The sequence below is a fragment of the Eptatretus burgeri genome, chromosome 11 (genome assembly GCF_056783735.1).
Source record: "Eptatretus burgeri isolate ZD-2024b chromosome 11, Ebu_testis_v1, whole genome shotgun sequence".
Taxonomy (NCBI): Eukaryota; Metazoa; Chordata; class Myxini; order Myxiniformes; family Myxinidae; genus Eptatretus; species Eptatretus burgeri.
Genome location: NC_140971.1, coordinates 13,875,573 through 13,903,278, shown reverse-complemented (window position 1 = coordinate 13,903,278; position 27,706 = coordinate 13,875,573). Strand labels below are relative to the sequence as shown.

At 42.8% G+C, this 27,706-nt stretch overlaps 1 protein-coding gene across 2 annotated transcripts in view; it reads right to left on the bottom strand.

Annotated features, from left to right (window-relative positions):
* The window catches only part of LOC147016539 (zinc finger homeobox protein 4-like), a 257,312-nt gene that overhangs the window by 152,841 nt on the left and 76,765 nt on the right, over nt 1-27,706 (bottom strand). For both annotated transcript variants that reach the window (XM_085845278.1, XM_085845277.1), the window contains one exon: nt 26,973-27,436. In XM_085845278.1, coding sequence (XP_085701404.1) covers nt 26,973-27,436 — 464 coding nt within the window. The remainder of the gene's footprint in view (nt 1-26,972; nt 27,437-27,706) is intronic.

Sequence of the window (27,706 nt, the reverse complement as noted above, 5' to 3'; positions counted from 1 at the left end):
ATCATAGAGACATCATAGAGACATCATAGAGACATCATAGAGACATCATAGAGACATCATAGAGACATCATAGAGACATCATAGAGACATCATAGAGACATCATAGAGACATCATAGAGACATCATAGAGACATCATAGAGACATCATAGAGACATCATAGAGACATCATAGAGACATCATAGAGACATCATAGAGACATCATAGAGACATCATAGAGACATCATAGAGACATCATAGAGACATCATAGAGACATCATAGAGACATCATAGAGACATCATAGAGACATCATAGAGACATCATAGAGACATCATAGAGACATCATAGAGACATCATAGAGACATCATAGAGACATCATAGAGACATCATAGAGACATCATAGAGACATCATAGAGACATCATAGAGACATCATAGAGACATCATAGAGACATCATAGAGACATCATAGAGACATCATAGAGACATCATAGAGACATCATAGAGACATCATAGAGACATCATAGAGACATCATAGAGACATCATAGAGACATCATAGAGACATCATAGAGACATCATAGAGACATCATAGAGACATCATAGAGACATCATAGAGACATCATAGAGACATCATAGAGACATCATAGAGACATAGAGACATAGAGACATAGAGACATAGAGACATAGAGACATAGAGACATAGAGACATAGAGACATAGAGACATAGAGACATAGAGACATAGAGACACAGAGACACAGAGACACAGAGACACAGAGACACAGAGAGACATAGAGAGACATAGAGAGACATAGAGAGACATAGAGAGACATAGAGAGACATAGAGAGACATAGAGAGACATAGAGAGACATAGAGACACATAGAGAGACATAGAGAGACATAGAGAGACATAGAGAGACAGAGAGACATAGAGAGACAGAGAGACAGAGAGACATAGAGACATAGAGACATAGAGACATAGAGACATAGAGACATAGAGACATAGAGACATAGAGAGACATAGAGAGACATAGAGAGACATAGAGAGACATAGAGAGACAGAGAGACATAGAGAGACATAGAGAGACATAGAGAGACAGAGAGAGACAGAGAGAGACATAGAGAGAGAGACAGAGACAGAGACAGAGACAGAGACAGAGACAGAGACAGAGACAGAGACACAGAGACAGAGACACAGAGACAGACAGAGAGAGAGAGACAGAGACAGAGACAGAGACAGAGACAGAGACAGAGACAGAGACAGAGACAGAGACAGAGACAGAGACAGAGACAGAGACAGAGACAGACACAGACACAGAGACAGACACAGAGACAGACACAGAGACAGAGACAGACACAGAGACAGAGACAGACACAGAGACAGACACAGAGACAGAGACAGACAGAGACAGAGAGACAGAGAAAGACAGAGAGAGACAGACAGAGAGAGAAAGAGAGAAAGAGCTTTCACTTTAGTTCTCATGGATATGACACACCCCAAGTTTTGATCAGATATTTCTGGGGGGAAAAAAACCCCAAAAAAACAAGTGAGACTTGTACACGAGTGATAATAGCATAAATAGAGACCTTCTTTTTCCATAAAATTGCATTTTGTTGCATTTACAGCCCTTTGCCCCCACATCACGTGGTCCAACACCCCCACCGGTTATTAATAAAGCATAATTAACCCAAATGAGACCCCAAAGGAATCGCCAGTATACCAAAACCGTTTCATACAAAGAACAGCAGGCTGCAGAACCAAGCGGACAAGTTCTTAAGAGATACAAATAATTAATTAAAAAGAAAAGGACATGGGCACAAGACATTTGAGTGTACTGGGTCAAGCTCACAAACACAAACTGGGTCGACAGTCAACTCTCACAAACACAAACTGGACCAGTTTTCAAGGTCAAGCCCCACAGTGCGGTGGCACAAATAGCCACCTGGCACGCAGCCAGAGTTTTTCCTCCAAGGCTATGAGCCGGATGGTGAGGGCAAGTGGAAACACCGCAATCAGAACATGGGTGTCCCATGCAAGGGCCAAATAAAAGAGGGGGGTGGGGGGAAAAATAATAAAAAGAGCAAATCACTCATGTCCTTGCTTCTTATAGTACATCCTCTTTCTGGGTCATGTCAAGCCCACTCCTGGGCACCGCCCAATCACAGTGGACCACCCCAGCTGTGATGATCAATTAGGCCATTTGTAGGTGTTTCCACTCGGTGGGGGCACCGCACATGCACCCTCAGGGCTAACGGGGGCTCATCCTGCAGGTGCAGTTCCTTCCATTAATCATGTTGTGAGTGCCAGAGGCTGCTGAAGAGCCAATCACCAGCCCCAATGTAGCAGCCCGATGGTGACCAGCTCCATGCCACCACCATGACATGCCATTATGCCTGGTGTTGGCTTAATGGTTAGGGTGTTGGGCTTGGGATCCTAGGATCCTAGGATCCTAAGATCAAATCCCACCTTCCTTTTGAATTAACACCAGGTGGGGTTGACTCTGCCTGTCATCCTTCCGAGGTCGGCAAAATGAGTGCCAGCATGCTGGTATACTGTGTCGAAGTGGTGACCCATCCAGGATTGTGCCCAATAGCCAAGGAAACTGCTTAGGCAGCACCAACACTCTGCACAGAGTATGGTCCCAATTGATGGATGGATGGACATGTGGATAACTGGACTGGACAATCCAGTTTTATATGAGGGGGAACACCGACGGGAATTTTTCATTTCTCTTACCATCAATTTGGACAACACTGGTCCACCTGTCGCCAGCACCCCCAGTCATGGCATGAAGGATAACTTCACTCAACATTGATCATGATACAAAGAACGATTACAAATTCCGACCACAAATGGAAAGATTCCAAAACCTTAATTCTCTAAATTATCTTGTCCCCCCAAAAACACAGCAATCTTTTTTGAAATTCACAACAGATTGTCATAACCACATGAAGGTCATAACAACCATGAAGTTGTGTATTGATAGTACAGCAAATTAAACTTTGGATGCAAATTGGTGAGCGAACTTGATCGTTTCACATGAAACTGTTGATCAGCTAATTATCCCGTTTTTGAAAGAAAAAAAAATGGGGGATATTGTAATCTCCTCCAAAACGGTTGTGCAGAAATTAAAAAAATAATAATAATAATAATTTGAAGATTTCGCCTCCATCATGTAACATTAATCAGGAAAGCAGCATCGGCAGATCATGATGGTGCGAAAAACTACCTACCGCAGTTCGTGGAACTAATCGAGGTGAAGGGATTTATGCCGGAGCAGGTTTTTAATGCCGACGAGACAGGATTAGTGTGGAGCATGCCATCCGATACCTTCCTCTCCAAGCAGAAAATATCTGCTCCAGGATTCAAGGTAAGTTGGTTAAGGATCATCTAACCCTTCCTTCTCACTTGTGGCAATGCTGCAGGTGACTGTCATAAAGCCATCCCACCCCCTCCCCCTCCCTCTCCCTCCTGTCCCACTCAAACAGCATAATCATCATCATGCTGAGCCAAGTCTTGTTTTTTTCTATTTATGGCAAAGTACAGTACGAGTAGGTAATGTTCCCACCCTCCTCCACCTCACTGTTTTGGAATAAATATAAAAGGAAAAATTGTTTTTTGTACATTTTATGCTCTGCATGTTTATTAGTCTCCTCCCGCTTTCATCGGAGGGGACAATACGTTTCCTCTCTGTCCGTCCATCCACTTGTGATTTTTATGATTTTTTTTTCTTCTCTCATACCATTCATACCCTGGCAATTGTGAATCCGTGTCGTTGGCTATGACCATTTTGCTTCCGTTTTTGTTTTGTTTCTGCTTTTGTCATGGGGAACGATGCATGCCGGGAGATCATGACCGGAAGTGTATATTTATTCAATTATTTTTTTCCCAAAGTTAATTTTATACTTCCGAAAGTGATTTTTTTTTCATGACAGGAAGTGTTTATTTAGTATTTAACATTACCGGGAGTGATTTTGAAACTCTTTCCAGAACTTTTAATTTCTTTTATTCTTGACCAGAAGTGATCGTTTATTTATTCAATCATTTTTTCCCAAAATTAATTTTAATAAAGATATCTCCCGCATCATCAAAAAATATTTTTTAATCGTGATTGACATTATTTGATCGCTGATCCCGAATCCAGGCCGAAGTAACCGGAAATTGCATCAAAATCATCAGATCTGCGGCGCTTACATGTACCATGGTAGAGTTGGCAAGTATACAGTTGTGAACAAGTTTTATGTAAAGTCAGAAGCGAATGTAAGAAGAATTCTACGTTCACTTCTAGGCTTAGGCCTTAGGCCTGGGTGTTATTCCAATTGCACTAGGCCATGGACTGAGACCAGGTATAAAACTACAATGTATTATATATGCACATAAGCCATACGCATGTTTTTGCTTCATGCATGTGCATCGGGTTATCTTTAATATGAAATAGGCAAAGCCTAGAAACGAACGAAACATGGTGGGTTTGAGTTTCTTCTTCTTCATTTTTGTTCTGGTATCGGCTCAAGAGTGTGTAAACGCAAACAATTTTTTTTTTTAATCTCCTGAACATTCATTGGGACCGTTCGGAGAAATTTATTACAAAGCAATTCTCGATCTTGTTTCAATTGTGATGCGTGTTTCTGGCTGCCGCCCACCTTCCTCTATATTTTCTCGAAGCCCAGGAACCGAAACCCACTTTTCCCATTGGCCCTTGGTTTTAACTATCACGGCATTTTACAGGAACGTAACCCCCACGATATTTGAGAGTTTACTTATGCAACCAACAATGGCAGATGCAGGAAATGTGCAACAATTTTTTGGATCTCACCCCCAGTTTATGCGCCCATGGGGTGGCGACTTGGGGTCGCAAGGGTCACAACAAAAAATAAACTCAAAATTTGATATTGGGTCATTCCTGGTGGAACTTTTTGCAATCTTTCGACTTTGCTTCAGGTGGGAAGTGTGGAGATTCGCGATGGCACACCATAGACTTTACTCGAGTCATGAATAACCGACAGGGTTATATGGGGTATTTAACCATACAGCACATGACAACTATCTGGGGCAAAGTTAAATCATCAAGGAAATACAAATAAAGCCTGTTTTTTTGCAAGTTTAATTGTAATATCTTTAATTACAGTTCTTTCACATATTTTACCTGAACATGTATATCTAATTACAAAGGTATTTAAGGTAATGGTGAATCATCTTCCGTAAAGCCCACAAAGTCCTCGTCTTCTGTGTTAGTGTGAAACTGCTGAAGCAGCTCGGTGTCGGCAAGTGTGGAGGTGTGTTCAGCTACCAAGCTTCTTGTAAGAGTGCTCATCAAATGGTTTAAGCACTCAAGTGAGCACTTCATTCAAAACGGTTGATAAGGAACAGCTGGTGTGACATAGATAAAGCTGCTTGGTAACTGAACACACCCCTGGTCTGTCACAATCCATGTAGTCATCACTCTCAGCCAACTCTTCTTCTCCAGAAATCAGCTCACTTTTTCGTCAACTTTGTTTGAATTCGGCCAGGAAACTTTTACGTTTTGCTTATTTGTACTGACAGCAGACATTGTATGGCAGGGACTTGTAATGATATATTTTTTTGAATACAGTCAAAGCTCATAGAAGAACGAGTACACTGAATGGATCAGAATGCAACAGACAAAAGACACAAAACACACATGCATGGAGAAGGAAACTCCATTCCATCCATCCATCCATTGGGAGCATACTCTGTGTAGAGCGTTGGTGCTGCCTAAGCAGTCTGCCTTGGCTAATGGGCACAATCCTGGACGGGTCACCACTCGGACACAACAGGATACCAGCAAGCTGGCACTCATTTTACTGATCTCAGATGGATGACAGGCAGTCAACGCCACCTGGTATTAATTCAACAGCCAAATGGGATTTGAACTCAGGATCCAACAATCCCAAGCCCACCACCCGAACCATTAAGCGAACACCAGGCATAACAAGGAGAAAAATGTAAAATTAGGAGGGATTTGGGTGGGATTAACGAGGCTAGAAAAGATCATGGTTTTGGATCAAGGACAATCTGAGATGGCAGTGAACAGCTGTCTTGAAGACCTGGAGGGAAGAATGGGATTGAAGAGAATGTGGAAGTTGATTCCACAGGTGAGGAAAAAACAGGAACAAATGAGTGGAGGTGAGCAGTGATCCTGGATTTAGGTAGTTGTACCAGAAGAGGGTTGATGGTGAAATGTGTGAGCTCTGCAGAAACCTGGGGGTGGGCACAAAGTATGGAAAGAGCAGAGATGCAAGACCAGAAAGGAGGCAGTAGAAGACAGTGACTACTGACCTGTCTGAGATGGCAAAGTGATCGAACCATCGACTCAGCTTCAGCATGGGAGATTCCAATAACCCTGAAAGCCTTGGTTTCCATCGCATCATCAAGCTCATCCAGATGCGAGGCAGGGGAGTTAGCCCAGCAGGGAGAGCAGTACTCCATCAAACTGCAGATGAAAGACTTGTCGGTAGATCGGTGTTGAGGTGTGCCAAGGAAGGTCTTTGTACGACAGAGGATGCCTAGTTGGTGGCTGGCTTTCGAGGCCGATGCTGAAATGTGGTTTCCCCAAGAAATATAATGGCCGATCGTGAGACCCCGGGGTTTGAACGACTTAACATCCTAAAGACAATTGTTAAGAGAGTGAACATGGGATGGTTCGCCAGATGGTCTTTTCGGAGAGAGATAGTGAGCGTGTGAGATTTGTCAGGATCGATATATATTCTAAAGACATATTCATATTGTTATTAATTATTTTTTTGTTGAATGATATTTAAAAAATTAAATAAATATTAATATTTTTAACCAACAGCCTGCAAGGTATTTATACATTTCTAATGGTTTTGGGTGGGGGCATTCTCAGTATGGGCCCCAGAAATGGGAGTAACCCCTCCCCATGGTAGAAGCATTTTTTTTGTTTGTTTATTGCGATATGTGGAGTAGGAAATGGATGGTTGTGAAAAAAATATTTGGGATAACATTTTTTTTTTTGACACGATTTGTGTTTTTGGAGGTCTGCAATTTTGGATGCGTCGCGAAATCACAAAAACGGCTGTTAAATATTTAATTTTCAACCAATTAGTACAAATGAGGAATCATGTTGTTCAGAATTAAGAGTGTGTTTTCATAGATTGGTCGTCGTAGCTAATTATAACTTCACAAACGCACAAACCTGAAAATATCAGAAAAACATGATCAAGTTTTAGTTCTTCTGAGTGTATGTACATTTTGATTTGCTCATTATTTCTTCACCAGTCCTTCGTTTTCGTCTTTGTAGGGACAGAGAAGGTTTCATCATCTGTGACGGCTCCAGATAAGAATAAATACGATTGAGGATGGTGAACCCCCAGATAAGAAAACCTCGTCTGAACACTAAAGAATGCATTTTGTGCTTCAAATCCCAAACCAAAGGTGCCATTATTGTCAAGAACCAAACATGGAATGGTCTTCAGACTATCTTAACTGTTTGCAAAAAACGAAAAAGATAATGTTTACGAGTTATTGTCGCCCATCGAAAACAAAATTTTGTCCAATGAGATCCATCTGTCCTTCCCCAAACATTGTCGGGCAAATTATACGAGCTCCTCCAACAACTATATGTTTGACCATGCAGCAGAGGAAGGTGCATCGACAGGGAGTCCCTCAGTGCGGCGAACCATCCGATTCCAATATCCGTACTCTGTCTTGTGTGTGGCAATGGGGACAAGAAAAAGGAGAAAATTACTTAATTTACAACTGGTACTGGCAGGTCTTGGAGGCAGCTGCCAAACGACATGATGCGGTTCATACCCGAACGCTCATACACTCAGATTTCTTTGCCTTTGATGTGAAATATCACCGGAGTTGCTCTGGCCGTTATATCAGTGATCGCAACATCAAAGCAGCACGTTCCAAGGCAGTCAGTGTAGACGAGGAAGAGACAAACACTTGTTGTGAGGAAGCATTCCACGTTCTTAAGGCTGAACTGGAGAAATCAGTCCTATCCAAGGAAATGGTGGTGACAAAACTCAAAAACTAATACGGGGACAGAATAGCTTTGTTCGACATGGGAAATTGGACTTGATCTCCTCTGGCAACATGACAATTGGCGATGCAATCAGGCAGGCATCCAATATGGAAACTGATGAAGACATTGAATTTTCAGATTTGGGGTCAGCAAGGGATCAGCTGGATGAACATCAGATCTTGCACATGGCAGCAGCCATCCTGAGAAGCCATGTGAACAATATAACTGATCGTGACAGTTACATTTCTAGTCTTGATTTGGAGCTTGGTGAGTGTGGCAAATATGTGCCAGATTATCTGTACGATTTCCTGACACAGTGTGTGAGCAGAAATGCATTTGAATCCAAACCCAGCCAGTCCGACAGTGACTCACAACCTCGAAACCTGAAAATCATAGCTATATGCCAGAATATATATCGCTCAGAGTCGACAGGTAGAGACACCAATATACCTCAGTCTGGGAATGTACATTACACCTTTGGAAGCAGGAAATTGGTTGATAATCTCCATGCATTGGGTTATTCTGTGTCCTATGACAAAGTACGGAGGTTTCCAACATCAGTTGTGCTTGACCAGAAGAAAGCAGTTGTGTTTGTTCCATGAGGTATTGAAAGGTGGAGATTGGACGAAGCACCTGGAATGGTTAACGACCAAAGTATCACTCTTGCTGGTGAGTTTGCAGAAGCCCAGAAAGTTGCAATCATCGACTCAGATGGAAAGAGGGACCTTGTTAGGCTATTCAGCACACACGAAGAAGCAGATACACACATGCTCCTCCATGCCATTGACCTTGCACCACCTCATGAAAGGTTGATCATAATGTCCGATTATACAGATGTCCTCATTATTCTCCTTTACTATCAAAGTAAAGGTAAGCTGCCACAGTTGACCTACATGCATGTTGGGCACACCAGGCAATGCACCAACAGAGAAAGATTCATACCCATCATTACATTTGTGACCAAATTGGAAAAAAGCATTTCACAGGCATTGCCGACTGCACACGCACTAACACGATGCGACACAACCAGCAGTCTGCACAATATTGGAAACAAAACAGCCCACAGCAAGCTTGTTCAATATGCAGAAGATCGTCCTGCCCTCTGCACCATGGGAATAAAACTTCTGAGTTGCCACAGAGCTTACCCGATGTCCGTCGATACACTTTGGCTTTGTATGGAAACAAAAAGAAATCCAATGGTGACTCATGTTCAACATTAGATGAGTTGAGGTGTGAACTTGCTTGCAAAAGTGACGAACCGGCTTCAGCATTCCCACCGACTGAGGATGCTTTCCGTCAACACGTATTGCGTGCCAAGTACCAGGTATCTTTTTGGATGCAGTGTGATGTTTCCAAGCCACATCTCTCGAACCCGAATGGCAATGGCTGGAGGTGGAATGAGGACACATCTTCCTCGCAACCAGTATACCATGAGAACGACGCTGCACCTGTAGAAGTCTGAGACCTAACTCGTCTGTACTGTAAGGATACCGAATGCAACAAACCTCAGAAATGCCACCGTTTTGCGTCAGGATTGCCTTGCACAGAATTCTGTTCCCGTCGGGGTATCGAGTGCGACAATAAGCGAGACACCTATTACTGTCAATGACAGTGACGGTGATGATTCAGATTAATGCTTCCTTTAAAGACAAACACATCATGAACATTTTTATTATTTTGTGCAGAATGTTTATCCTTTTGGTGTATCTTCAGTAATTGAAAACTATCATTGTATAATAGTCAGCGATACTTTGCTGTTTTGGTTAAGTTGGCCAGGCTGAATCTGGAATAGGGGGTTCAGTTACCGTAATCCCGGGGTAAGCGCCCCAAACTTCATTTGAGTGCCTTTTTGGATACATTAATCATCAAAAATGAAGCGGAAAGTTTTCTGAGCTCGTTTGATTGAAATTGATCATTGTGCATGTAAATGCCATGTGGTTTTTTTTTTTTTCCATGGAACTTCTTGTGCGTAAAAGTGAAGTTTGATCATACTTTTCTGATATTTTCAGGTTTGTACATTTTGTGATGTTATAATTAGCTACGACAACGACCCTATGACAACACTCTCTTAATTCTGAACAAGATGACACTTCATTTGTGCCAATTGGTTGAAAATTAAATATTTAACAGCTGTTTTTTGCGATTTTTGTGACGCGCCCAAAATTGCGGACCTCCAAAAACACAAATCATGTCAAAAAATAAATGTTATCCCCAATATATATATATATTTTTTCACAACCATCCATTTCCTACTCCACACATCCCAATAAACAAAAAAAAAATATATGCTTGTGCTTTGTTCTACCATGGGGAAGGGTTATCTTTTTTTCGTTTTTTTTAACCAGCCATGCCACAGCACGATAATGGATGAACAGCGTGGTTTCTGGTCGTGTCGGTACCGGAAACCGCTCTATTTTTTTAACACATCACTACGGTAAACTCTAATTACTACAACCTTTTCTCAGGATATTCATTTTACTATAAATTGGTTATTTACTGCAGTTGTATTTGAAAAGAGCCATTCATTGGCACTTGACAACAAAGCAGTGTTGGCTACTGGAAATATAGAATCTCATATGTCCGTCCTGTGGACAGTAAAGCTTGGGTGTGTTCAGTTACCAAGCAACTATCACTTGACAAGTCAGCCATTCCTTCTCAAAAGGTTTCAAATGGAGTGCTTGCTGAAGTGCTTAAGCCACCTGGCAAATGCTCTACAACAAACTTGGTGACTGAATTAGTTTGCAGGGGTACATGTGCCTGAAATTTTCCTGGAGCACTTTTCCCCAAGGTGTGGAGTATACGGGGGGGGGGGCGGATTATTTGTGTGAAAATACAGTAAAACCACATCTCGCTGTGTCTCTTAAGGTTCTGCGCAGGATTGTCGTATGAAAATTATTTAAAAGTGTCCAAATATTGAGGCGACGTGTAGATCATCAACGAATTTAATTTTGGTTGTTGTGAGTGGGTTGTGGGCAGTGGGTTTTTGCACACACACACACACACACACACACACACACACACACACACACACACACACACACACACACACACACACACACACACACACACACACACACACCAATAATGCAGCGGAGATGTGGTGCAGGTGATATGGGAAAAACTGCCTATCTCTTTGGATAAGAAAATTTCAAATTATTGTATACAATTAGGATGATAAGGCTATTTGAACAAATAAATCAACAGTAAAATATGCACACCTGGATTAATCATGAATTAACCCAAATGCACAGAACAAGTCTAAACGCCAGGCACTTTGTTCAGCCTCGTAACAATTGCACAAAGGCTGTTTCAAACTATTCGAGTCGGAAAAATAATCAATCTGACAATAGAGGTTTTAAGGTAAACAGCTGTATTTACAGGTGATGATGCATGTTAAGCAGCAATAAAAAGTCAGTGCAATGAGACAAAAATGGGGAAAAAAAAAATTACAAAAACAGTTAAAATAAAATAAAACAAAATCAATATCAGACACGAGATCAATAACATTTTCCCATCAATGTTTGCACCAAAACAGAAAACCAGGACTGAAAGAATCGAGTGTAAATGACTGCAAGCTAAAATGATTATTGGCAGGGGAATACTGCCCCTAAATCAATGAACAGCCACTGCTTTATGAGCAAGAGCAACAGCTTCCTTACCGCTACTAAAAGCACAGAGGAATATTCCAAATAAATGAATAAAATTAATAATAAATACCGACACGACCAAATAAATGAAACTTTAGAAATACTTTTTCCAGCAAACACAACGTAGTGTACAAAAACCAAGGGAGACACTCCAAAACAGCCACCAATTCCAGAGGCAAACGTACATTTCCAACATGATGTTCATGACATTTCACACAAAATTATTACAATATCCTCAGCAAAATATCAAACGATGTTTTCCTCCCTTTGCAGGAAGATCGATGTCCCCAAATATTTATTTGCAAAAACACTAGTTTTTTTTTTTGAAGATATTGTGCTGGAAGCAATTCATATTGTTACAATTGTGGGGGTAGATGGGGGAATTCAATAGGAAATTTAGCATTGAATGGAGTAGTTGGGTCCATGGACGTGCAAGAGGCATCTCGATTTAGAGTATTAGCTAGGGAGTAAGAATAAGCTTCCCCAGTCTGTAATTGCCCTCGTGACTTTTCCCTTTGTCTTTACAACCAAAACCATGATGTGGAACAAGCAAACATGCTGAGCAGGCAGAATCCCTGCCTCCAAGGGTAAGGGTGGGTGAAGTCACGCTCCTGAGGCTGATTGATGGGCATGACGTCAGAGGCAAGCCAGGCATGCCGAGCAGGCGGAGGCCCTGCCTTCCCGGGTTTCATGAGAGCAGGCCACGCCCTGGAGGCGGAGGATTGCTAGGCATGACGTCGAAGAGGAAGGGCTGGTTGCGCATTCTGAGAGGTGAGAGAGATAGAGACAGAGACAGAGAGAGAGAGCGAGGAGGCGGGAGTTCAGGGTGAGCGCACGCACAAAGCAAGACACTGGCTTTTGGTCGAGTCGTGAGAAATGGACCCCGAACCTCGTGTATGTCATAATGGGTCAGTGAGGACAATTAACGCATGAAGCAGCTGCACTGGGGCTCCGAGCCTTGGTGTTGAGTGTTGCTCGTGGAGTGCCTGGTTTACGTTTGTCCTATTACAAGAGAAGCGAAGCACCATTTTGCGCACGTGGACACGTGCTGGGGGAAGCGCCTCAATTCCAAATTCTACAAAGACCAGCTCTGGGCCAAGCCAAGTACAAAAATACTCAAAAGGAAGGGTTTTTTATTTATTTTGTTTTCCCTTTCTTCTGTATTCGAGTCCGTGTGAAGAGGCGCCTCGACTTTAGGATTTATTCACTTCATATTGTCATCATTACCTTTTGAATTATTGTCCTTTGTAAATATTTCTCTATTTTCATTAAATGTGTTCATTTTAAGAAACTGTTGCCGTGTATTTGAAGTGGGGTTCAAGTATTACTCTGTACAGTGTTGGTGCTGCTGAAGCAGTCTCCTGGGCTATTGGGAACAATCCTGGATGGGTCACCACTCCAACACAGGACGCTCGAATGGCTCAATCGTCCCAGGAAGCTGGTACCCACTTTGCAGACCTCAGAAGGACGACAGGCTGAGTCAACCCCACCTGGTATTAATTCAACAGCCAAGTGGGATTTTGAACTCAGGATCATAGGATCCCAAGCCCACCATCCTCACCATGAAGCCAACACCAGGCATGAGCAGAGGATGCAAGACTAAAAAGGATGTGGTACAAAACACAGAGACTACAGACTTGTCTGCAATGTGAAAGAGATAGGCTCATAGACTCAGCTTCATTGCAGGAGATCCATCAATCTTGAAGGCCTTGGTTTCCACGGCATCAAGCTGAGGAAGGTGTGAGGCAGGGGCACGAGCCCAGGGGGGATGTCCAGCATTCATCAAGCTGCCGATGAAAGCCTTGTCGGTGGATAAGAGTTCAGTTGTGCCGAGGAAGAACTTTGTATGATGGAGGATGCCCAGTTGACAACTGGCTCTGGAGATCAACTTTGAAATGTGATTTGCCCAAGAAGGTAAGGTGAGACAAAAACTTTGAGTGCTTGAACTTCAAGAGGATTGCTGAGAAAGTAGCGATGGGAGATTTGCCAGATGGTCCTTTCAGAGAGAGGGAGAGCATTCTCAGGATTGAAAAAGACATTCCAAGTGTTTGACCAACTTGTGATTCTATCAAGGTTTGCAGAGAGGGAAGATGCTTCTGCCTGCCTATCTGAAGGATGAGGAATGTCACGGCAGAGGGTGGAGTCATCAGCAAAAAAAAATTCCAGAAAGTTCGACAGATCATTTATCAAGATCAGGAATAGGACTGGGACCAGAACTAAAAGTTTTTACATCCCAACATGCTATCTAATTCTTCTCGTTATATTACAGTTTCATCACCCGGTTAAATTTGTACAATTAACGACTTGAGTAATTTTCAAATGTTGGCCTTCTATAACCTAGACATTATTAGCACCCCTGCCTCAACATGATAGCTTGGGTTGGCAGGGTGAGAGAGCCGTCCCCATTCGGTGAAGATTAACTTTTCAAAGACAAAGGTAATTAAAATACCATCAGCGTATCAAATTGCATTCCCAAAACTCAGCCATGATGATTTCATCAAACAGCGGGGAAATTTGCCAGGTGACCATAGCCCAGAGTGAAACCCAAAGGCAACAAAATTAGCAACACAGACAGTGATGTCATCACTCGAGAAACACAATCAATGAGGATTTCACCATCACTCTATAATCACCAAGTATGCAAGCGAAAGTCTGGGTTAAGCAACTGGTTCACTTGTCCGTCTGTGTCTGCAAACGTCGATTTGTGATTGAGGAACAACTTGTAACATCCCTGGGTCAGATTGCGGGAGAGTGCGTCGGAGTGGTGCTGAGGTGTCGTCCACCAGACGGCGGTCTCCTTGGGTTAACCTGAGGCGGTCCCTTCGGGTGGGTGCCTGGAATGTCCTATCCCTAAGAGAGGATGATCACCTGTCTCTGTTATCATCTGAGCTCAAGCGTTTGGACATCGGGATTGCAGCTCTCTCTGAGGTTCGGAGACCGGATTGCGGCGAGATAATGGTGGGTGGTTACACCTACTATTGGTCTGGTCGCTCTGATGGTTACCATACCCAAGGAGTTGCTGTAGCTGTGTCCAATAAGCTGACTCCAATGATAATTGAGGTAACACCGGTCAACGAGCGTATGAGATTAAGGATTCGTCACTCCTTAGGTGTCATTTCCCTGGTCTCCGTTTATGCTCCGACTGAGGTGAGTGATCTCACCGTGAAGGATGCATTCTACGCCACACTCGAGTCTGTGGTTGATCAGTGCCCCAGACGAGATACACTTCTAGTCTTGGGGGATTTCAATGCATCGACTGGAACTGATAGGGATGGTTATGAGGTGTGTGTTGGTCCCCATGGGTCAGGAACTATGAACCAGAATAGCACTAAGTTCCTTGACTTTGCAAGAAGTCATGGACTTAGGGTGGCTGGTTCATGGTTTCAGTGCCCACAAGCTCATCGCTGGACTTGGTATTCCAACGCTGGCGGTGTGGCAAAGGAGATTGACCATGTCCTCATTGACGGTCGTTGGAGGATGATCCAGAACTGCAGGGTCTACCGGAGTGCTCAGTTCCTCAATACTGACCACAGGCTTGTTGTAGCAACTCTAAAGCTGCACCTTAAATCCTGGAGAATGGTACCATCCCAGCCGAGGCTGGATGTTGCCAAGCTCAGGGATGAGAGAGTAGCTGAGGAGTTTGCGAACAGGCTGAGTGGACACTTGACGGGTCTGGGTGCTTTGGGGGTCCTGAAGAGTTGTGGAGCGCCTTTAAGACCACCGTCCTTGATGTTGCCGGTGAATGCCTTGGAGCTCACCGCAGGGCAAAGAAGAATTTTGTCTCTCAAGGGACACTGGATACCATTGACCAGAGTCGCAGGGCCAGGCTGAATGGCAGAGCTGAGCTGTTCAGGGAGCTGAGGCGTAAAACTGTACGTGCACTGAGGGTGGACAAGGAGGCCTATGTGCAAGGAATCTGTGAGGGGGTAGAGCATCACCTGTGGACAGGTGATTCTCGTCCCGCTTACAGGGGAATTCGCGCATTACGTTCATCCAAGCCCATCCCTCGGAGCACTACAGTTCGAGCAGAGAGTGGTAGGCTCTTGACAGAGGAGTCTGAAGTGAAGGCCCGCTGGGCCGGTTACTTTGAGCGGTTGTACCAGGCTGATCCCCCAACTGTCGAGTTGGACGTCAAGGGTGTTACAATCCCTGTTGCTGACCCTCGAATCAACTGTGGTCCACCTACGCTTGTGGAAACACGGGCTGCGGTGAACCAGTTGAAACGGGGCAAAGCTCCAGGGATCTGTGGCATCCATGCTGAACTTCTCAAGGCTGGTGGAAATGCTGCACTCGTGTCGTTGCATGCAGTTTTGTGCTCTGCCTGGAACACAGGCATCATCCCAACTGACTGGAAGAGGGGCCTTGTTGTCCCTCTCTGGAAAGGGAAGGGTGATCGCCAAGACTGCAACAACTACCGAGGGGTGACGCTGCTCTCAGTGCCGGGCAAGGTCTTTGCTCGGATAATTCTCGATAGGGTTCGCCACCATCTGCTTGAACACCAGCGTCCAGAGCAGTCAGGCTTTACACCAAAGAGGTCAACGATTGACCGTATCCTTGCACTTCGTGTCCTCACCGAACGCAGACGAGAGTTTCGGCAGGGGCTGCTTGCAGCCTATGTTGATCTCTGTAAAGCGTTCGATTCAGTCAATCGGGATGTCCTCTGGAGGATTCTTGGTCTTCGTGGGGTGCCACCAAAACTGATCGATCTGATGTCTGAACTCTACTCTGGTACTGAGAGTGCTGTGAAGTGTGGTGGTACCATCTCTGACTTATTTCCAGTTGTTACTGGAGTTCGTCAGGGATGTGTACTTGCCCCCACACTTTTCAGCACTTGTATGGACTGGATTCTAGGGAGGATGTCGGAGAGATCAAATTTCGGTGCGTCATTTGGGAATGTCAAGACCTCGGACCTTGACTTTGCAGATGATGCAGTCATCTTTGCGGAGACTTTAGACATCCTCTTGGGGGCCCTCGAGGTGCTGAATGAGGAGTCGGAGCCGTTGGGATTACGGGTTTCTTGGGTCAAAACTAAGATCCAGGCTTTTGGTGACATCTTGGATGCTGCTGTCCTGTCTGTGTCTGTTTGTGGTGAGGATGTTGAGGTCGTGGAGAGATTCACTTACCTTGGCAGTGATATTCATGTCTCTGCTGGCTGCGAGTCAGAGGTCAATAGACGTCTGGGTCGGGCCTGGGGAGTCATGGATTCACTGGATCATGGGGTGTGGGGCTGCCGGTACCTGTGCGGGAGGACGAAAGTCCGAGTCTTCAGGTCCTTGGTACTTCCAGTCTTGCTCTATGGGTGCGAGACTTGGACTCTGACCAAGGATCTGAGACGGTTAATTCCTTTCCCCTTAATTCCTTTTGTTCCAGGTCTCTTCGGAGAATCCTTGGCTATCGCTGGTCGGATTTTGTGTCCAACGAGCGGTTGCTGAGAGAGACTCGGATGAGATTTGTTACCTGCATAGTATAGTCCGTGAGCGTCAGTTGCAGCTGTATGGACATGTGGCTCGTTTTCCTGACTCTGATCCTGCTCACCAGATTCTCTCAGCGAGGGAGTCTCATGAGTGGAGGAGGCCAGTGGGTCGACCACGTGCCTCATGGTTGCAACAGGTTGAACATCATCTCAAGGAGATGGGGATGGGCCTGGCATCTGCCTGGGGGATGGCCAGACGGAGGCCCCTGGAGTACCGGCGGAAAGTGGACGCAGCGACGTACTGTTCTGGCACATGCTTCCATACCTGACCTGAACAACTTGATTTCAATTGAAAGTTTTATTTTGAACATGAATCGGAAAACAAACATGTAGTTTAACAGTACTTTGATTCTGAATTTGACCAGAATGCACATGTGCACACACACACACACACACACACACACACACACACACACACACACACACACACACACACAGAGAGAGAGAGCGAGAGAGAGAGAGAGAGAGAGAGAGAGAGAGAGAGAGAGAGAGAGAGAGAGAGAGAAAGAGAGAGAAAGAGAGAGAAAGAGAGAGAAAGAGAGAGAAAGAGAGAGAAAGAGAGATATTAACCAGAGAGTTGGTGTCAAAGCCACCCAATGCTCGCCTGTTTATACATTTATCGTTTTTAAAAGACTCGTCTAATAATATTTTTTATAAAGCATTGCAGTGAAGTCTGATCCAAATAATTTTAAAGCAATATATGTATTTGTATATTGTCATCAGTAAAAAATAGTGTGGTTGATAAAAACATTAGAAAGGAAATAACTTGCACTAAAAACTTTAACATTTTCACGCTCACAACGGGGGTATCGCGCTATAGCTCTCTGTTCTTTGAACAGGCAAGCTAAATATATATATATATATATATATATATATTTGTAACACTGCCCATCAGAAGTCCCAAAAATTGAAGAATCATTTCAAACAGGAAAATTATTGCTTTAAACATCATAAAAGACAGACACGAATAACTAATAAGAAGCATTAAATAATGTAGCGTATACGACACTGCATCAACAGCAGTAAACATCTGAAATATTTTGTTACAATTGAATTGTCGACTTGAACACTGAAGAACACAAATCACCTTTTTGTCACTTTCAAAAAAAACCTTCAGTTTCGGACTTGGAAAATTTTTCATGCTCCGAGGGCAGAATCACCGTTTGAGATTCTACATCCCAACAACACAACTGTGTGGTTACCATCATGCCTTATGCAAGGTTCACGAACAAAACTGTAGATCGTGCTCGGAAATGCAAAGCAAGAGTTTTAAAGAATCTCCCCCATGCCCTTTTTCTCAAGACTGCGTGGGCCAAGGTGTTCGATGAACTCTCCAGTTAGCTTTTGAAATGAAACTTCCGTGAAAATGTTTGACAACGCAACTTATGGATCAAAGTACAGCTGGCATGAGCATGGCAAGAGTTATTTCATTTGGAGTTGATGTGAAGGTGCAAATGCAATAATTTGGAGATCATGACACACGCAGAACGTCCAGCAGACGAGAGCATCGAGGGTTGGATGTGCCTAATAAGAAGTATGTGCAACACAGGATCCGCGTGTGAAGCAGTTGCAGTCGAGCAGCTTGCTTTCCCAGCTTGGAAGGAAAAACCTGACTCGAGGTAACATTCTTTCATTTCATAAGGCTCGAAAGTTTTCCATTTTGTGGCAAGCCAAAAAAAAAAAAAAAAGAATCTTGAGATTCTCAAGGTCAAGCTCTGCAACCAGGCTCCTTCGTCCTCCAAGTCATGGTGGTGCCATGTCAAGTCGATATCTGGTGTATGCTCCCCCTGCATCCCATCCTTCACCTCAAAAGTCTGTACTGCAGACTCTGCCCAAGATAAGGTAGAATGTCAAAACCGTCTACCTCCAAATCCCACCCAAACCCATCCCGTTATGTCCCCTTGTACCCGGTGTCGATTGGACTATGTCCTCAACCAATAAGGTCGAGAAAGTACTGTTCAGCCTCAATCCTGCTCAGGCAACAGAACCAGATGGCATCAGTGCCCTTGTTCTCAAATCCTGCTCTGCCATTTTAACTCCCCTGTCTGTCCAATTCAGTGTCCTTCTCCTTTGGCCATGTACCTCCCCTTTGCTTGGAAGTGAACAATTGTCACTCCAATCCATGAGTGTACAAAAACAAACCTTACCAACTGAGCTTGCTTCTAATTACAAGCAAAGTCATGAAATTCATCATTTCTTCTGATGTGAAGTCTTCTCTGTTTTCAAACAACCTGATCTCCGACAATCAGTTTGGATTCTGTCCGTCAATCAACTTTGGGCATGCTTCTGCTGCTCAGTCAGCAACGGTTTGAGACCCTCAATCTAAAACAGGTGAGAACCATCTACCTGGACATATCTCAGGCACTTGACAGGCTGGCATCCTGCTTTGCTTGCCAAGCTCTACCTTTGGCAGAGAAGGCCACCTTCATTCCTGGATTTCTGACTTCCTCCACCCACACAATCAACCTATCTGAATGACCTGATGCTCAGGAAAACCCTCTTCCTTTTGCAGAAGACACATTGCATTGTACAATACCCCATACCTCTGTGAGGTAAATGGCCAAATATTTCTGCCGATATGGAAAGGATTGGAATCTGATCTGATAAATGCTACATGTCCTTAAACCTGGAAAATGACACTGTCATCTTGTCACTCTGGAACAACCAGCAAACGAACCCACCTATTTCCAAAGTTACCCCCTAGAAGACGACGTTCAGTACACCTTGAACCTTGAGGCCTCACCATCAGTCATGATCCTTCCTGGTCTGACCACGTAGCAAATCTGCCCTCCAAAGCCAGCTGCAGACTGGGTATCCTCCATTGGTCTGAGTCTTCCTTGGAAAAGTAGAGCTACTCAATTTGCAAGGCCTTTATCCATAGCTCAATGGAGTACCACCCTTGACTATGGGCTGGCACTCCGTCATCACATCTAGCTTTCCTGAATTCTGTGGAATCCAAATCTATTTATTTCCAATGAGTTCGTTTTTCTGGTGATGAATAATAGAATTATTGTAATTTCCAGTGACGAGACCAAAACACAAGGTCTCTTCTCAAAACGCAGGCAGGTCAGCGGTCTCTCAGTTTTCCATTATCTATTCTCCAACAATGGAAATTCTGTTCCCAAGCAACTTCAGGATGAAAAGTTCTTACAGTAACTCCCCTCGAGTTGAACCTTCAATATCAAGGCCGATTGCCAATTCAGTTCATTCCTCGCTTCATTTTTTGCAATAATTAGTTAAGGCTCATAGAAGAGCAAGAACGGAGAACGGATCAAGACGCAACATAACAAAACAAAATGTGAGGAGGCAGGGGAGCCAGCCCATAAGAGAGCAGTAGTCCATCGAGCTGCAGATGAAAGACTTGCAGGTGGATGCGAGTTCAGGTGGGCCAATGAAAGACTTTTCACAATGGAGGATGTCCAGTCGGCGACTGGCTTTGGAGGCCAACTTTGAAATGTGGCTTTCCCAAGAGATAATTGCAGAGAGCGAGACCCAAGAGTTTGAGTGACTATACTTATTTGAGAGGGTTGTTGAGAAAGTATATGGGAGGATTTGCGGTACGGTCCTTTCAGAGAGAGAGAGAGAGAGAGAGAGAGAGAGAGAGAGAGAGAGAGAGAGAGAGAGAGAGAGAGAGAGAGAGAGAGAGAGAGAGAGAGAGAGAGAGTTTGTGGGATTTTTCAGGGTTAAAAGACATATTTCAAATGTTTGACCAGTTTGTGATTTTGGCAAGACCTGAGAGTGGGACGAGACTGCTGCTATCTGTCAGAAGGATGAGGGATGTCACGGCAGAGGGTAGAGTCATTAGAAAAGAGATAAAGAATTCATTGATGGAGATTAGGAATAGGATGGGGGCCTGGAACACTGCCTTGGGCACTCCAGCCTTGACAGGGAGAAGAGAAGAAAGGAAGCACCTTCCAAAGATTGTTCTGTCACTCAGTCTTTTCTCCAGGCCTTCGAGCAAAGTGCACCACCATCTCTTATCATCCCCAATTCTGACCAATATCTTCATTACCTCCAATGTCAGGTCAGCTTACCATGATGACAGAGCAAGGTGTTTGACCACAACTGCCTCCACAAGATTCAGTGTATCAAGGCCTCAAGGATGGGTCGGATAGCCACAGGTGGGATGGGAGAAACTGGTGTACATGTGTATATCAAATAAATTATTCCAAATAGTTTGTTGGTCATAGAGATAGCAAGGTGTATTAAAAAAAAAAAATATATCAAAGTTGTGTGTTGGTAATCACAATGGTATAGTGTATACAAATAAATAACATTTTGTGAAAACAGATATACAGTATATATATATATATATATATATATATATATATATATATATATATATATATATATATATATATGTATATGTATATATATGTATATATGTATATGTATATACATGTATATATGTATATATATATATATATATATATATACACATATATATATATATATATATATATATACATATATACATGTATATACATATACATATATACATATATATACATATATATACATATATATACATATATATATATATATATATATATATATATGTATATATGTATATATATATATATATATATACATATATATATATATACATATATATACATATATATCCATTTTCAATCAATTTGAAGTGGGCATCAACTACAATAAGGAAAAGCTTCCCTTGAAATGGACCAGCATGGTCGATGTGTAGTCTGGACCAGGACTTTGCTGGTCACGACCACATGGCCAATGGAGACTGTGACGGTGTCTTGGCATGGGCTTGACAAGTGTAACAACGCCATGCACTGGACTCAATATCACCATCCAAACCAGGTCACCAAACATGGGCTCGGGCAGTAGCCTTCATGGTTACTGTGCCTGGATGAGCATTGTGGAGTTCACTGATCATTTTCCCGCAGAGTTCAGTCGGAATTACCACTCGGCTACCCCAAAGCAGGCAGTCTGCATCAATAGAGAGCCCATCCTTCCGGGTGAGGTATGGTTTCAGCCCTTCCGGTATAGTCCAAGAGCATTAGGTCAAAATAGGCCCTAACCTGGACATTTTTGGAAACAAGCTGATTTTTTCAGGATAGGTCCAGGAATATGTCTAGAATAACATACTAAAAGTCCTCATAAATCCTCCTTGAGTGTTTTCCGCAATCCAAGATGGCGTCCAAAATGGCCGCCTCTTCTGTTTTTCTCATAACTTTGCAAGCAGGTTTCCCCAAAACACTTTAAATGTCTACATATATGTTTTGAAGTATGAGGAACTCATTAGAATACATCTTAAGAGATGCTGAAGCACGCAAGTACCAATAAGACCTCTTGAGTTCTTCCAAAAGTCCAGGCAGAAGCAGACGCCGACACCCTGATTGTCTCCACAGCACTAGCACTGGCAGAGTCAGAACATGTGCCAGTTGCTGTCGTTGGTACGGACACAGACTTACTGGTAATGCTAGTTGCTCGGGCAACCTCTTCCACAGATGTGTACATGCTATGCCGCAGTAATCCTGTCACGGTCTTCAACATTCATGAGATTCAGCATGCCATAGGGGACACAAGAAATCACTTGATGTTTCTTCATGCTGTGATGGGATGTGACACGGTCTCTGCGATCTATCGTCAGGGCAAGCGTAAAGCTTTCAACATGGTGCACAAGAAGCGGGACTACGACTTGCTGGATACCTTCACAAACAGTGGAAGCACCCATGACGAGGTGGAAAAAGCTGGGGAAGGCTTCATTCTTAAGCTTTATGGAGCCAGCAGTTTTGAATCTCTTGATGACTACCGTCACATCGCATACAAACGGGCAATCGGTCGCAGTTCCCTGAGTTCATCCTTTCAGCCAGAAAGTCTACCTCCAACTAGTGCTGCAGAAAAGCAACATTCATATCGCGCCTATCTTACCGTCCAGGAATGGATGGGTAACTCCTTATCTCCAACAGAATGGGGCTGGCGATTTCAGGACGGGACTCTTACCCCGGTAGAAACAGACATTGCTGTTGCACCCGACACTTTGCTGAACTTGGTGGCATGTGGGTGTAAACCAGATGGTTGCAGAAGCATGACATGTAGCTGCAAGAAACTTGGGCTCTTTTGTACCTCAATGTGCAGTAAATGCAGTGGTCTCAATTGCAACAATACAGCACCAACTCTTATAGATGCCGACGATGATATTACCCCAACTTCAGAGGACATCAACATTGAAGATACAGCATCCGACGATGAAGACAATGACTGATGCAACTAGGTGTGTGCATGCGTAAGGTAAAGATTCATCTGAAACTTTTGAGGTTTGAATCTCTAGCATGATCTTGTTTTGAATGTCTTTGCCTCTTGAAACAGGCTAAAACAGCAGTGTGTTGATAAGTGGCGGACATTTTGAGCACCATTTGAATTTCAGAAAGAACTTCAGCGGTTTTATTGTTTCCTTTGTACTTCAAAGTATCTGAATGAGTTCCTTATTTCTCAAGACATAATATATTTAGAGATTTAAAGTGCATATTGAGGTAACTTAGTCACAGGGTCATGAGAAAAACAGGAAATTGCAACCATCTTTGGCGCCATTTTGGATTTTGGGACTAGTTCAAGTAGTTTTATTGGTATAGATATGCGTGTTTCAAATCTGCGAATAAGAATTTATCTAGATTCCTTGACTCCCATAACATATATAAAGACATTTTAGTGTGCTTTATTGGGTTACTTATTTGCAGAGTTATGAGAAAACAACAACAGGAAAAGGGGCATTTCGGGCGCCATTTTGAATTTCAGGATGAGCTCAAGTGTTTTTATTGGTAAATGCGTGTTTTTGAAAAATTCCCAATAAGTATACGATTCATTTCATTGAGTCGCAAAACATATATTAAGACATTTAAAGTGCGTGTTGAAGTACCTTGGTGTAAAACCAGAAACGGCAGCAATTTCAGACGCCATTTTGGATTTCTGAAAGAGCTTAAGCGGTTTTATTCGTTTTTGTGTTTCAAAATCTTCCGATATGTATTGTATTGAGTTCCTTATACTTCAAAACATATGTGTAGACATTTAAAATGTGTTATAGGTAAACCTACTTGCAAAGTTATGAGAAAAACAGGAAATGGTGGCGATTTTGGACGCCATTTTGGATTGCGGAAAACGCTCAAGGAGGATTCATGAGGACTTTTAGTATGTTATTTCACACACATTCCTGGACCTTTCCTGAAAAAAATCAGCTTGTTACCAAAAATGTCCAGGTTAAACCCTAATGCTCTTGGACTAGTAGTGATGCCCATTAACCTGACATAACACAGCGTTTAATTTGTGACAAATCTGGATTGCTATTGGTAGCACAAGCAATCTGCTGAGCAGTCTATGGGTGCCTCATCGTGAATGACGTTAGCCATGAGATGAATGATATCACCAGATTGTGGAGGTTCTGGGATGGTTATGGGAAGCAGATAGCAACTCAGCACAGTACATTTCCTTACGCGCGCGGTAAACCAATGAATAGTCATAACTGGCAAGGGTCAACGCCCAAAGTTGTACACAACCTGATGATGTGGGCAGAATGGCTCTGGTTTCTCCCAGGAGACCCAACAAGGGTTTGTGATGAGTCTCAATGGTGATATCTCTTCCAAAGACATAATGGTGCATCTTTAAGGTGCCCCAGATCCACGCTAACACCTCTCGTTTGACTTGAGAATAGCGACGTTCAGTGTCAGATTGGGTTTGTGATGCATACGCAACAGGCTGGACATTACAGGTTCCATTAGTTTGCAACAACACACACCCAATGCCATATGAAGAGCTATCACAACTGTGAATAAGGTACCAATCATCAATAGTCGGTCAGTGGGTCAGTGAGTGGATAGAATGAGCTTTATATATTACTAGATGACCCGTGAACCCATTGGGTTCCCGTTGTGACAGTGGTTGATAAAAAAAAAATTAAAAAAAAAAAAAAAAGATAGCTCCAGCGAACATTATACCGCTGAGGTGGTTTGCATTGATTAAATTCTCCCGAAGAGTACTTGACAATCGGGAATTGATTTTTTAATAATTTTTTCATTTCCAGATTTGAACGAAACTTGATACTGCACACCGCAGGAGAATGGTGAGGTGGCACTAAAATGTTTGCGCTATCGTGCACCGTTTTGGCTGTATTTCGGGAACATACATGATGAGAGTTTTAGTAATATACAGAGATATATATATATATATATATATATATATATATATATATATATATATATATATATATATATATATATATATATATATACATACATACATACAATGCTCAATTTTTAATTTTTTTTTTAATCAATTGCCCGAATTAATTCCAAAATCATGTGACGTGCCTCTTGCCAAATATTATTGCATGCATGTGCTGAGTATGAAAGAAGTGCGTCCAGTCATTTGAGTTGAGGCTCCGGACAAACAGACTGACATCACCACAAATCTGAACCCCCAGCTGGGGGTGAATAACAAAGGAAGTAATAATGAAATGATAACATTTCCATGAAAAATAAATAATTTATTTTATGAGATTTGAGAACAAGAGACGGAAGTTTAATCAAAGAAAAGCGTGAGGAAGAGGACACTCAGCATTAAAAATAATAATAATAATAATTTAAAAAAATTGCAGAATAGATCTGAGGCCTGAGGCCGAGCCAAACACCCAAATTTGGCACATCAGAGTCAAGTAGACACGGACAAGACATGGGAATGGATACAAAACAATTAACGACAGATAATTATCTACCGAACTGGCAAAAACCACATGAACACCAAAATTGCGCACTTGGGAAGACTACCAGAAGGGAGAAGACCTCTCAACTACGAGACATAATCATGAAATTCAAAGGTTCATCAACTCTAGGTATCCCTGGGTCCATTATTTCATGCCAGAGTCAAAGCAAACCAGTATGGATCCAAATCATTCTTGATCCGCACCACGTAAAATTTTTTTTTTTTTTTTTTTAAAGGGAATAGGTTCAGCTATTTGCAGAACTTTTGGCAACAATCTTTTCAGACTTTAATGGTTAAATCATATGGAATTTCTTAAAAAGTGGGAAAACCATCAACTACCGAGTTATTATGCTATGGAGACGAGCAATGCACAGACAACGCTGGGTATTCTGTCCGAGAGGGGACTTTACTACTGTATATGATAACGTTCACATGTGACCACTACTACTCCAGTGGAGGTGGATTATGATGTTCTAATTCATCGCACAGAGTCAATACTCGTTTCCTTGTGGTTTATCATCTCTTCGTACAATTTGAAGTTCACATCTGGGTGGCATTAAGTTCACGAATGATGAAGTCAAGCCACATGTCCCGAAATAGTTGCATACCCATCGCAACATATATATATATATATATATATATATATATATATATATATATATATATATATATATATATATATATATATATATATATATATATATATATATATATGTATATATGGCTGGAATGAAGGTGCTACCACATTGATGGGACAAGTGTATAGATCTTGCATTGGGAATACCTTGATAAATGGGGAAGCTGTGTCAACACCCCCTGACCTTTCAGAATAAGAAGTCCACATCAACCTTGACCTACCCATGCGCATGTGTACAGAAATGCAACCACTCTTCTCATTCATATCAAAACCAAAGAAGCATGGTTAATTGAAATTACTTGCTTGCTATCGCAATGTAGCCTCTGCAAAAGCAGGTGAGATGTAAAAGTGATTGGGGAATAAAAGCCTCAACAATTTAACTTCTGGTCAAGCAATTTGGAGTTTAAAATAAAAATACAAATCCACGAATTGGCACAACTTCTTGCACAGTGTTTGCATCCAATTTGTCAACAAAAAAATTAAAACAGCCGACATCATCCTCACCTTGTATAGCTTAAGGCTGGCCTCGTGCCTCACGCTAGCTGTGTGCAGATATAGCTTGTCCACGCTGTTAGTAAAGTAGTCGCAGGCATTGCAGCGCAACTGTATCGAGCTGCCCGCCGTGGCACATTTCAGGTGGCAGTCCGAGGCTTTCCCACCCTCTCGGAAGTGAGCCATCAGCTGGTACCGTGCCAAATGCTTGTCCGTCTTGCAGTGGAGTTGGAAGTTTGCGCGCAACAGCGTTGTATATTGGCAAAGGAGGCAGGAATGTGCTCCGTCGGACAACACGGTCTTCCATTCCGACTCGGCGAGCGAGCGCTCAGCAGTTGCGTGCAGGCTCAGCGATTCGAGACTGTCGGTAGAGAATGCCCCACACACTGCACATTGAAAAAGTTGTAGCGATAGGTCTGTAGATGCTGAGCACCGATCCAACACCTCGTTTTCGCAGCTTAGCATAGGTTTCTGGCCTGTCAGAAAAGGAATGCAGTAAATGGTAGAAGTTTTGCATCGCAACATGAAGCAAATAAATCAAGGAAACGTTTTGACTTCGGAAATAAATTCAAAGGTCCATCTTTTGGCTACATTAGCTTTAGTTCAGGAAGAAGTGAAGCAATCGCTAAAAAAGGCAGAGCCAAGGTTCTATACACTGCCGACATACTTTTTTAGTGATTATAAAGTTTCATGAAAGCAAAAGCAATATAGATGATACATCAAGCATCAGCAAGTAGGTGAGATGC